Here is a 13617-nt window from a genome sequence, read left to right as displayed (position 1 = left end):
AGTGTTTGCTCCTGCACATCATATCCCACATTTACGCCTGATACAGGAAAATATTTTAAAATCTGCTGGATATCTAGACTAGCCTTAAGCCACTCATGAATCAATACTGTAGTAAAAAGTTTTAAGATGAAATGTTCACACATCTCAGCATCCCAGTACATATGTTTTTCAATAATCCCTACAGGACATGGGGATTTACCAAATCAGATTAGAACTGTAAACAACACCAAAGCTAGCCAACAAAAAAAGCAATGATAAATTACCTCAGGCGGTTTTCTGCCTAGAAGCAGGTAAGTGGCCATTACTTCATCGTATTTTTGGTTTACTAAGGAGTCATGAATTTCCTCTCTTGCAAAGCCCATAGCAACCATAATATCTATCAAAACAACAACAACAATAGAACTCAATTTATTCTTGATAGTCTATATCTAAATCTTGCTAATTGAATATAGTGTGAACCACAGACATGTTCTGCTTTCTTTTCATCCATAGCAGTGCTACCAAAAGAATTCTCTCAGATACGGTATATTTACATAATACTTTTTAAACTTCAGATTTGGCTACCCAGGTGGATTTTTCAGGGATGTGAGAATTTAGTACATTACTCACAAATGTTTCTCTCTTTGAAAAAAACTTTCCTGCCTGGTCTATTCCAATATGTTTTCCACGTGGCACTACTGTCTAGCAATTACAATTTATGTAATGCCATGAAGTCCTCAAGTTTCAATCTTCTGCAGAATTAATTTATATAACAAAGGAAGAAATTAGAGGAAAAGGATTAACAATTTTTACTCTCTATGTAACTAACATTTTAACATTCCCATGCACTGTTCAGTTAATGGGAATGAGCCATGAGCTTGCATGCTCCTGAAAGGCTCAAATCAAATTTATTCCCTGCATGTCACGTAGATGGTGATTTGTAGCTTCCTGAAAATCATATTGAGAAATCATCTTAAAAGAGTATTCTGAATTCTGGTTATAAAGAAAAGTACAAAACATCATCTCCCAGTAAAATCAAATAAATAAGTTTAGGGAGAGGTTGAGCCTGGCATATATTCCTGAGCCTCCCAAACAAGGTGTGCTAATTGGATAGTGGAGTTCAGTAGGATCATGTGATAATAGAAAAGGAGGCAAAATGAAGCTAGACAAATCAGGATGTGGTTCTGTGACATATGTTCAACGAACTGGCATAAAACCCAGTACATAGGAGTTGAGATACAGAAATAGTAAAATAAACTGCCAACCTCCTCAAATTAATTAGGAACCTATGTCTTGTTTAGTTAAGATATTATGAAGTGAACTGTGAGAAATATTATAAAGATATAAGAGTAAAGACGTATGCTAATGCTATAGCAATCCTTACCTATTCTTTTTGTGTCACTGATATCTGGTTCAGGCTCACTGTATGGCTTAAGTTCTTCTTCTTCATGACCAACATTCATCCATCGGTCCTTCATTATTTGCTACAAAATGTGACAAAGTGGGAAAAATTGTAACGCCCAATATCCAATAAAAGGGGGAATTTTCATACTTATTTTAGAAATATTAGTAGATTCAAAGCAACAGGAAACATCCTGAAAGGGCATAACACCTCCCTAATAGAAGCATTTTCAACTGCTATTTAAAGAACAAAAAGAGAGAATACTAAATGAATGGAGATGTGTGCGGGTGTGTGTCGCGGGGGGACCTCCAAAACCACAACCAAGAAGGCTCTGTCCATCATTTCAGCAAGATAGGAGCACTCCGAGCTCAGCTTCTGAAAAATATCCTATCAGCGACACAGATCTTTGTGGTTTGGAGGTATGAAGCTTTCAGTTATAGTTTTTCCAAACTATGAGGTCTAATAGGTCTTGTTTTCTAAAAGCAGTCTCAGCCAGAATACTTACAAGACTGGAATATGATTGCAAAAATCAGAAAAGGCAGGAAATAATGATATAAAAGTAGAATAAATATTTTAGAATATATTTGATCCCCCCAGCTTTAAATAACAGATTCTACTTTACCTTCCAAAAGTAGCTTTGTATGAATTGGCGAATGCTTATTTATTGACTACAGAAGGCGAGTACTTATTTTCTAACTACTCAAGGAACACTTTCTGTTGCAAAAGGAATGGATATCCACTGCTCTACAATACTCAAGATAAGTGCTATGACATTTTTCAGACTGCTTTTTCATGGGTATTACAGGCTGTGTTTGAGCACAGACACTAAAATAACCCAATGCCTTTTCAAGTGCTGAAGCACTTTTTCTCTATGCAAATGAGATGCATAGCCAGACACCAGCTTCTGGCAGTGTTCCTGAGGAATCTCAGTCCATTCCTCATGACTAGAGATGGGGGTATTCATAGACAAACATGAATATCCCCGCACAAGTGGCGATAACTAGGGTCCAGCCCCATGGGGCCAGATGGTCCACTCACTGATTCGCCGCTGCTGCGGATGCCACAATTCTTCCAATGGCTCTGCAGATCACAATCGGCTAGCCACTCGTGGCAGGAGGCAAGAGGACAAGCCTTGCTGCAAGGTTGAAGAGTGGCTTGCAGATTGCGATCTGCAGAGCCATTGGAAGAATTGCAGCGGCGGCAGCAGATCGGTGAGTGGACCGTCTGGCCCCATGGAGCTGGACCCTCATTACTGCCACCTGTGCAGGGATATGCGTATACAAATATCCCCCTCCTTACTCATGACCAATTACCTCCAGATCATTGGTCATGGGTTTGCATGCTGCAACCACCTTCTTCAAATCCCACCAGAGGTTATCTATGAGGTTCAAGTTGTGTGACTGTGATGGATACTGTAGAATTTTCCAGGACTTCTTCTACAACCAAGCCTTGGTGGTACTTGGTGGTATTTCAGGGATCATTGTCCTGTTGGAAGGTCCAGTGATGCCCAAGCTTCAGCTTCCTCACAGATGGCATGACATTTTCTCCTAGGACTTCCTGATACTTCAGTGAATCCATCTTGTCTTCCACATGCCGTAGGTTTTGAATGCCAGAGGATGCAAAGCAGCCCCAGAGCATCACTGAGCCACCCCATGCTCAGCAGAGTTGATCTTAAATGCCGAGAAGCCACATATAGGGAGATACGGTCCTTCCGGTAGCCTGGACCCAAGCTGTCTAGGGCTTTATGGGTAATAACCAGCATTTTGAACTAGGCTCAGAAATGGACTGGTAGCCAGTGCAGTTCTTGTAACAAGTGTGTTACAAGATATGCTCCCTGTAGCTGACCCCAATCAGTAGTCTGGCTGCAGAGTTTTGCACCAGCTGAAATTTCTGAACCGCCTTCAAAAGCAGCACCACATAGAGCATGTTACAATAATCCAAATGGGATGTAAGTAAGGCATGTGTCATTGTAGCCAGATCTGACATCTCAAGGAATGGGCGCAGCTGGTACACCAGCTTTAGCTATGCAAATGCACTTCTGGCTACCACCGAAACCTGGGCATCCAAGCTTATGGATGAATCCAGGAGTACACCCAAGCTGTAGACCTGAGTTTTCAGGGGGAATGTAACGCCATCCAGAACAGGTAGTAACCCTATTCCCTCATCTGCCTTCCGACTAACCATTAGCACTTCTGTCTTGTCTGGATTAAGTTTCAGTTTGTTTGCCTGCATCCAGCTGATGTCAAGCACTGATACAGAGTCAAGACAGCTTCCCTGAAATTATTTTATTTATTTATTAGATTTTTATTCCGCCCATCTAGACCAAGGGTCTACCCTGGGTGGTTTACAAATTTAAAAACAATAAAACAAAAAACAAAAAAGTCCAAGACGGTGAAGTTTAAATAATTAAGAAATGGCGGTTAAGATATGGCAGGAGGGAAAGCCTGCCCAAATAGCCAGGTTTTAAGTTTATTCCTGAAGACACCCAGAGAAGGAGCCAGGCGGATCTCCACTGGCAAGTTGTTCCAAAGGTGAGGGGCCACTGCCAAGAAAGCCCTACTCCTTGTTCTTTCCTTCTGGACCTCCTTAGATAGAAAGGAGAGATAGAATTGGGTGTCATTTGCATACCGGTGACACTAAACCCCAAAACTCTGGAGAACCTATCCCAGCAGTTTCATGTAGATGTTAAAAAGCATGGGTGACAGAGCAGAACCCTGAGGAACGCCACAGGCCAATGGCCAGGATGTTGAGCAGGAGTCACCCAGCACCACCTTCTGAGTTCTCCCCTCCAGGAAGGACTGGAGCCACTGTAAAACAGTGCCTCTGAGTCCCATCCCAAAGAGACAGCCCAGAAAGATACCATGGTTTATGGTATCGAAAGCCGCTGAGACGTCCAGCAGAACCAACAGGGACACACTCCCCCTGTCCAGTTCATGGCGTACGTCATCCACCAAGGTGACCAAAGCTCAAAAGCACCAGTCCCAGAACAGATCCCTGGGGCACACTGCTTTTCACCTCTCTTAATTGTGAAAATTGGCCACTGACACCTACTGTCTGTTTTTTGGTTCTCAATCAATTTTGAATCCATAAGAGGACCTGCCCTCTTATTCCCTGACTGTGTAGTTTTCTCAGCAACCTTTGGTTGTATATTATTGTATATTATTATATACTTCTGAGATAGTACTGACCAAGATAGGAGGGAAAACAAAAACAGAACCATTTGATATTTACTCCCAAGTGCTGGGAATGAACAACACAAATCACCCAGTCACATTTTTGATAAACATTCCTACAGCTGACTACAAACCTTACCAAATTTCTCCACAGATAGCAAAAAAATAAATAAAAATATAGTATAAGAAGCTGGTTTTGCAACCTGCACGCACCCTTCACATTCAGGCAGATATTTTCCTTTAAGATGCCTGCCACCTAACTACAGCAAAGGGGTGGACAGACCAGTAACTTGCTCCTCACAGACCAGCTGCTATTATTCCCTGAGCTGTCTCCATTTCAGCACATCATTAGAAGACCAATTATAACCCTATGCAGATGCTGCCCCCAATCTGCGTATTCTACATATAAGGAAGGAATAGCTCTGTCTCCTCCCTTGCCTGTTCCTGTCACCCTTCAGGCATGAAGGACAACTATCTCTTATTCACAGGAGCTCTCAGTAGCCCTATTCAGGTATAATGCCCGAAACCAAACAGTGCTAAATAGGAAATGAAGACACATAACACCTGCACCCAACGTATTCTCCCATCTTGTGTGTTCAGTGGAAAGGTCTGCAAAGGAGCCTGTAAGCTGACAAGTTAGGGCTCCCAATCACAGGAATGCTGCATTAAAGACACAAAGGTCTGACAGGATTTTTCAAAGGAAGAAATGGAGACAGCACACTTAGTCCTTCTCCTCATCCTGTACACACATTGTACAAATGAGGTGAAACTCCCCCCCCCAAAGAAGTCATATCTAATTGTTTTCCTTTTCTAACATCATTCCCTCTATCTTCTGCAGACAGACACTTTCAAGATTTTAACAGGTTTCTGGAACCTAGAAACTTTTAAGGCAGTTTATAAAAGGATAATAACTGAAATAACAATTTTGAAGAGATCATTCTGCAACTGCTATAGGGAAGCATACATGTCACTGAATTTTTTCCATCTCATTGCGGGAAATCCTTTCCATTCTCCCACTCTGGCATCTGGGATTTCATCAAGCAGTGGTCACACAATTTCGTTCTATCTCCACTTTCATAAAACCTTGCATCTGGCATTCTCAGAATTCTGCATTTTCATCCAACTATTGACTTCTTTGCTTACCTACATAGTTACAAAACATAGCTAGCCTAAATTTAGGCTTTACATTATTTGTCAACAAATCCTCTGGATTCATCCTTTTGAAAACTTCAAAATTGACTTTCCAGGATTGTAACTGTTCCACCCTATAGACAGGTCTAATAGTAAGTACTACACATCACTGAAGCAGAAACTGCTCATGCACACATTCTACTGGCAAGCAACCAGGCAAAGAATTATTCTGCACACAGTCACAGCTGACCAGAGGTAGTTTTACTGACTTGTGTTCAAGTTATCTTGAACACAAGTCGGTATATTTAATCACAGAAAGTGATTAAATGAGATTAATTTGATAGAACACCATCTCCAGTTGCAAATGCAAACCTACAAAGATGAAAGAAAGGCCACTGATGACTAATACACATTGTACTTTTGAAATCATTTTATCATCTGCTGTACTTTTCTTGGGTATTATGAACAAGTAGTAAATCTTTCCTGGATGCAAAGCCCAGACATTAAGATGACTGGTTACTTCAGCTTGTTGGAATTACAACATAACCAAAATATTTTGGTGAACAAAAGGGCATCAACTGTCAATGTCAAACGGGGAGCAGATATAATATGGAAATAGATTACTTTCGTACTTAGCTGTCTTTAAAACTAAAAACTGAAAATACTGCTATGAACATTTGGCTTCTGTGAATTATTTATCTTTCTTACAGGCACACTAAACTTATACTTACATAATAGTTTTAGTAAAAGCATTACAACTTCCCACTAAATATTAGATAGACATTAAGAAATGACAAAAAGAGTGACATAACACAGCAAATATTTAATATTTTGACATTCTTAACATACGGTTTCACCTAAAAGTGACACCTCTGAGGATACTGTATTTTACATTCTTTTACAATGTATGTTATGTTGTTTGAACCCTGCAAGTCTATTTATTTAACCATGCTGTTTATGATTCAAGGTAATCTTATGTTAGATCATTTACATCTCTATACTGGACTAAATACTAGTGGCATCATCAAATTAAGGAATCCTTAGTGTTACAGTATGCTGATTAATCAAAATCTGCATAAATCTGAGCATGAGTAAAAAAATCTTGGTAAAGAAAAATAATTCTTATAGCAGACAATATGTAAAAGGATAAATCCTTTTGCATGTGGTGGTGCTTAACTCCCATACTAAGAAGGTGCTTGTCTTTATATTAAACTGTAATTTTTACAGCCGTTTGATCTAATAAAATGACAAAAATATTGCACCCCTTCTCAGTGACAGAAGACATTTTGAAATCATTAGCTTCACAAGAAATTTGCTTCATGGCATTATGTAATTACCACATGGAAAGCCGCTGCTTTCGAATAACGGACAAAAAATTAGCATTGCCTATGACAACTGGCTACAGCTTCCCAGAATTATAAATTCTCAATCAGAAACCATATACTGTAGTTACACATGACCATTGCTAAATTCTTCCTTGGACAAGAGACTTCAAAGAGGAATTTTCAAGCCCTCTGTTTGCAGTATGAGAATGAAACAAGGAGCTTTTTTATAACATCAAGACCTCTATCTTCATGCAAAAAGTCTCTGGACAAAATGACTGCCTCTTCTTTTTGAGAATCAAAGCAAGCATGAACAGAACAGAAATCTAGTAGTTCTAATTCTTAAAAGTCTTAGTAAAGAGACAGCAGTTTTTCTCACATTGAGCAAGTGCACTATTTGCTCATATGTAAATCTTCCCAATGAGCTAGGGAAAAAAAATCTCACGGCCAAGGAGAAAATAAATGTGCTACTTGATCATGCTCTACACACAAGGACAAGAAAAGCAAGGCTTCCCATCCCTATGGCAATGTAGACTGAGATACATTTTGTATAAAGCAGCATCTTCCAAAGGAATATTTTTATAAAAATAAAATGAAGAACTATTTAAGAACACATGTAACAAAATGTCCAATATTTTTAACAAGAAAAAAGTATATTAAATAAAGCAGTGAAACAACTTTCTGTTTACATTTCAGTAGAACCTTTACCTTTACCTTTACTGAGATACCAGGGGAGAAACACACACACTCCTTACGTGTTTGAATTATTCTACTGAATTTTGCAAAGAAAGAAAAGACCAGATAACTTACTTCCAAACTTCCTCTCTTGATTGGATTCAAGACAAGTAGTTTTTTCAGTAGATTTTCACAGTCTGTGGACATATAGAATGGTATTCGATACTTCCCTCGCAACACCCGTTCTCTCAGTTCCTTTAGAAAAAAATGTAAGAAGAAATCTGTCATTAAGACAGAAAATTTGAAGACTTGACTTTGCTCTTTCAAATCTCAACGGTACCTTTAAATTTTGACCATCAAAAGGCAATGATCCACTGACTAGAGTGTAAAGAATCACACCAAGACTCCAGACATCAACCTCCGGGCCATCGTACTTCTTTCCTTGAAAAAGTTCAGGGGCAGCATATGGAGGGCTTCCACAAAAAGTGTCCAATTTGTTGCCAATTGTAAATTCATTGCTAAAACCAAAATCTGCAATTTTAATGTTCATGTCTCCGTCAAGAAGAAGGTTTTCTGCCTAATGGGGGTGGGAGAAAGAGAGAGAAAAAAGAATTCTGTACATAAATATTAACATAAAAACAATCCTCTACTATCTTCTTTACAAGGAGAACATTTGTCTTAGAGATATAGTTGTAGAAGGGGTAGCTGTGTTAGTCTGTGCAAGCATTATAGGTGAAAACAAAATAAAAATAAGAAGTAAAAAACGCCAAAAAAATGTAATGGCACCTTAATACCTTTTTTTTAAAAAATGTGAGCTTTCGTGGACAGTTCTGATGAACTGGACTTGTCCACTAAAGCTCACATTAAAAAAATAATAAAAGTTAATCTTTGAGGTGCCACTACATTTTTGTCTTTTTATTTTGTTTTGACATATAATTATTTTAGAGAATTACTTGCTTTACTGTCTATTACAATACAAGAAGGAATCACTGCTGCTGGCAATGTAGAATTAGATATAAAATATGTCCATCTGCACTGCTCCCCGCATCCACTGGAGTCTGCACCATACCCTGTCCTCATGCTGAATACGTCTCCAGCCAATTTTCCTTTAAAACAAGGCCTCTGGAAGCACACAGCTTATTTTGAAACCCGAAGCATGTTTCTGAGAGTATGATTTCTCAGAAACAGAACACTTTATTCCAGAAGTGAACTGCTGTTCCTGGAGGCATCTAAAAGCTGCAGTTTCCACTTCTGGGCAAAGGGATACAGAATTAGGGCATCCACGAGGATGACAAAAACAGCACCGCAAGCTGCATGATTCCTACTACTACTGTAGTTAGTGATTCCAATGTAAAACACAGATTTTTTTTCTTTTTCTGTCTCCTCCCACATATTTCCCTGCCTTAGATGACATTAAAAAAACACAACAGAGAATCTCATTTAATTACACGTCCTTCAATAAACACATCGTAAGATTGCTGAAAATTCTAGAAGTTTGTTTCTCTTCAAGTTATAAATTTGAACTTATAAACAGTTTTCTAGTTTCATATCTCTTCCCGACTTCCCCTATTCCTGAATCATTTAAATTATATTAGCACTGGATATCACAATGACTGCTATCTCAAAAATTATGGATCCACAGTCAAAGGCAGCAAGGTGGACAGCTTTAAAAGGAAGAATTAAAGTTTTGAAGCAGATGCTACAGATGACACAGAGCCTGTGCGTAGGTTTAAGATTCACTTTGAGAACAGAGGACAGTGGATTTGGTAGTGAGTTTTCAGGGTCAACTGAAGACAGAAAATGTAATAGGACAGACTGCCAAGAAGGCAGGTGTTAAATAGCACTGCAATGAGATTTGAAGAAAGCCAAAGCAAGGGCTTTGTATCAGATACCAAAAGCACAGGACAGACTTTAGAGATGCTAAAACAGTAGTAATGGCTCCCTATTTGCTATCAATGCATTTAACAAGGAAACAACTTCATTAAAAGCACACAAGACCATAATCTGTCCCACAGTGTTTCATCAAGAGAGATCTGTTAATTTCACTTTTATTTTATAGCACCAAATCACTACCCACAGTTATTATTGAAAGTGATTTTGCAAACTTTGGTAGACAAAAAATTATGATCGAAAATGATGTTAACATCATTAGCCCCAAAAGGGGGCAATTCAAATGCCATAGGGATATAAGCATTTCCTAGATGAAAAGGAGCTGTTCTGTCCTAGAACATGAAAATGAACTGAATAAACTAGGGAATGGGGAATGAAGATAATGTGGGTAGAGGGGAGAACACCCAGCAGCAAGGCTCTTCCAAATACCTCAGTACAGTAAAGAAAATGGACAGCATTATGCTTGCACTAAGACATACTGGGAGTGATATTAAATTTTCCCAGGACTGGAAATTGGGAAGATCTGGCCACTGCTCTTTGGCCATACAAAGGTTAAGAATGAAGAACTAACCAACATAATCTAGGTACTGGTAAAATTCCATATGATACATGATTACAACATTAAACTTGCTTTTTAGAAGGACAGTAATGGGAGATACCACAGAAGTGACTAAAAGGATGCATAGTGTGGAGAATATGGATAAGGCAAAGCTCCTCTCTCTCACACACACACACATCCACACAGACATCCGCACACACACACACACACACACACACAAGTCATCTGCTGAGTCACCCACTGAGATTGAATGGGAGGGCATTTAGAGCAAAGGAACAGTACTTCAGTACATACCGTGTTTCCCCGAAAATAAGACAGAGTCTTATATTAATTTTTAATCCAAAAATGCATTAGGGCTTATTTTCAGGGGATGTTTTATTTTTTCATGTACAGCAATCTACATTTATTCAAATACAGTCACGTCATCTTCTTCTGGTTGCTGCACAATGGTGGAGGGTGGGGTTTCACTTCAAACAAAATACTGTAAATGTCTTGTTTGTAATTTGTTTTTAACCTTTGTGTATTTTAATTGCTGCAGGTACCCTGACATTTAAAGTGTCTCTTTAGGTTTAGGCTTATTAGATTTCTTAGATGCCATTTTCTTCATTGGAAACCGAATAAGCCTAACTCTAAAGAAAGATTCTGTCACCACTGCCATCCCTGCTCAGGGACATAGTGGCCAGGTGGGCCTCTTCAACCACAGGTTTCATGGGCTCTGGACACTCAACTATGTCACCACTTGGGTTTTATTTGAGCAGGGAAATAGTTTACAGAGTCACTTTGTGCGCCTCGAGCCCCCTGTCCCAGAGCTCTAAAAGGTGGCTTAGTTTCCTTCACTGGCACCCTAATGCCCAATGTCCCTATTTGTGGCCCAGTTCCCATCACTGGTCTGTTAGTGTTCATTCTTTGGGGCTGGGGTTGAATCCACAACACTGCCCTCAGCCCCCTGACACCCCTCAAGGAGGGCTAATAATGCTGGACTGATGAGGGTCCTCTTGCTCCAGCTGCTTGTCCGGTCCTTGGCCTTCTTGCAACAAGTGCTAGTGCCACTGTTTCCACCTCAAAGACCTCTTCTGGGTTGGAATGAGTCTCCAAGGTCATGGTTTAATAGCATACTAGGGCTGCTGTCTCAGAGGCCCTGGTGAGGGGAAGATGGCTGTTTCCCCTTCTGAGCTCCTGCTTGGGGCAAAACTGACCCACTCCCTGGTCCAAGAATCTTGCAGGAGCAGGGAGCAGTCCTCTCCTAAAACACAAATCATGGGGGAATGTTCTTCCTAGGCTTCAGCACAGCCTTTAGGTCTTGACTCTGATGGCAGTGGACTACTTCCTCCCCCTCCTCCCCCCCCTTTGGCCCTGGCTGTGGCCTCTCCCTTCAGTGTGGCTCCTCTTCCACCTTGCTTTTACCTGGGCACCCTTTCTTGCCTTCTGTGTTCCTGGGCTGCCCAGCTGCCAGGCTTAGCATCATTGTCCAAGATGTGCAGGGACGAGGTGGATGGCTCTCTGGGGACAGTGAAGGAGTCTCCCTCACAGATCTGAATAAGGTTTTTAAAAATGCATTTTCTATTCTCTCAGAGAAGCTATTCCAGAGAAAAGGTCATGGAGATATTTATAAGAATAGAAGGAAATTAATAGACTGTACTAGTGGCAAAGAAGACGAGATGGTTGGACAGTGTCACCAAAGCGACCAACATGAATTTGACCCAACTCCGGGAGGCAGTGGAGAACAGGAGGACCTGGCGTGCTCTGGTCCGTAGGGTCACGAAGAGTCGGACACGACTTAAAGACTAAACAACAAGTGGCAAATAGAAGAGATTGATTTCAAATAAACTAATGACACCTTCATGATCCTGATTTAAAAAGGCAGGAAGCTCAAAGTTTGATATGAGCAGGATGGGAATCCTGCTGTTACCATGACAGAATCAAAAGGGAAGAAGACTAAAGCAGATATTACCCAAGAGGTAATATATTACCCAAGAGGTTTTTTTAAAATCCACATTTATAACACCTTCTCTTCTTCAGGAGCGTGTGTTGCCTATCATTAATCTCAAAACCGGTGTGAAATGAAGGATTGTTTGAAAAATATCTAAATTGAATATAATGTCATGTTATGTTCCACCACATTAGCAGTTCTGAAAGGAAGAAGGAAGAGAAATGATCTTACCTTAAGATCACGATGAACAATGCACTTCTGATGGCAGTACTGCACAGCAGACACAATCTGGAATACCATTGTCATGATTAAGAAGAGAACACACATAAATAACCCTAGGAAGAATACTTAGCATTCTTTTTATACTTTAAAGAATTCAAAATGTTTTCATATATAGTACTTGGGTATAACTCTTCTACAATCCAATAAGACAGTACAGCAAGTAGGCAAAGACAAGCTTTCCCCGAGTGAACGGCTGCTGAGTGGGGTTTTTAAAACAGATTATTGTACCTTATTGCATTGAATGTGTTTTGGTATTACTTATGGTTTTTGGTATTATATTCATCGATCCTTTTAGTACTGTATACTCATTGCTACTAATCTTAAACACTGTTTTTTAAAGGAGAAAGGCAGGTTAAAATATTTTAAAATAAAATAAATAAAAATAAAGAAATAATTGTCTTGTTCTACATGAGGACCAATATATGGAGAAAATAACTTGACTAATGCTATCCAATGGTCTTGCTCAGGTCTCAAGTTTGAAAACCATCATTGGCGTGTTTGCCACTAATCATACTCAACTTTAAACCAGTGTTTTTTGGTTTTGACAAGCCATGCTGAGTAAAAGCAGAATACAGTACAACATTTCTGAATGCTACCTTGTGATTCAACTACCTTGTGAGCAATGGTTCCCAACCCTGAGTAATGAAGCTGTTCTTGGTATGGAACTCCCTGAAACCCCAGTCAGCTCAGCTAGTGGTGAAAACTTCTGGAAGTTGTAGTCCAAGAACACCTGGGTTACTCAGGTTTGGGAATTATTGAACTAGTATGTGTATCTGATGGTGAAGCATGTGAACCCAAGGCTCACTTCACACAAACTTTTAATTTATCAAGATGTCAAAACACTGTTATTGAGTTCTAGGTCCTCATGCAAGGAACCTTTGGTCCTCCAGTGGTTTTAGACTACAATTCCAATAGCCCCTTTCTACTGGCAAAGCTGGCTAGGGCTTCTGGGGGTTGGTCTAAAACACTGTCTCTTAATCTGTGGTCCACAGACGCCTCGTCGTTGTTTAGTCGTTTAGTCGTGTCCGACTCTTCGCGACGCCTAGGGGTCCACAATGTCCTCACAGGGAGTCTGAGAAGGCTTGAAGAAATGTTATAATCTTGTTATAATGAACAAATGAAACACAGCAAGAAAGAAAAGGAAATGTAGAACAAAAATCTTAATTTCCCTTGTTTGTGTAAAATTTGGCTTTTCTAACCTACCGCCTCCATTAGAAGCAAACAAAAAGTAAAAATCAGTTACGAAACTAATGGTTTGATAGCAAATAACTGTT

General features: G+C 39.8%; 1 protein-coding gene across 11 annotated transcripts in view; it reads right to left on the bottom strand.

The window, feature by feature from the left end:
• Positions 1 to 13617, bottom strand: part of MARK1 (microtubule affinity regulating kinase 1) — a 120123-nt gene that overhangs the window by 35702 nt on the left and 70804 nt on the right. For all 11 annotated transcript variants that reach the window (XR_002299952.3, XM_020786548.3, XM_020786552.3 and 8 more), the window contains exons 7-11: positions 12293 to 12349; positions 8023 to 8259; positions 7818 to 7937; positions 1364 to 1463; positions 264 to 376 (exon numbers count right to left, since the gene is read on the bottom strand). Coding sequence is in view for 10 of the 11 variants with exons in the window: in XM_020786548.3 (XP_020642207.3) it covers positions 264 to 376; positions 1364 to 1463; positions 7818 to 7937; positions 8023 to 8259; positions 12293 to 12349 (627 nt within the window). In the remaining variant the exon portion in view is untranslated. The remainder of the gene's footprint in view (positions 1 to 263; positions 377 to 1363; positions 1464 to 7817; positions 7938 to 8022; positions 8260 to 12292; positions 12350 to 13617) is intronic.

Source organism: Pogona vitticeps, chromosome 1, assembly GCF_051106095.1.
Source record: "Pogona vitticeps strain Pit_001003342236 chromosome 1, PviZW2.1, whole genome shotgun sequence".
Classification (NCBI taxonomy): domain Eukaryota; kingdom Metazoa; phylum Chordata; class Lepidosauria; order Squamata; family Agamidae; genus Pogona; species Pogona vitticeps.
This window is presented reverse-complemented; position numbering and strand designations above follow the sequence as displayed.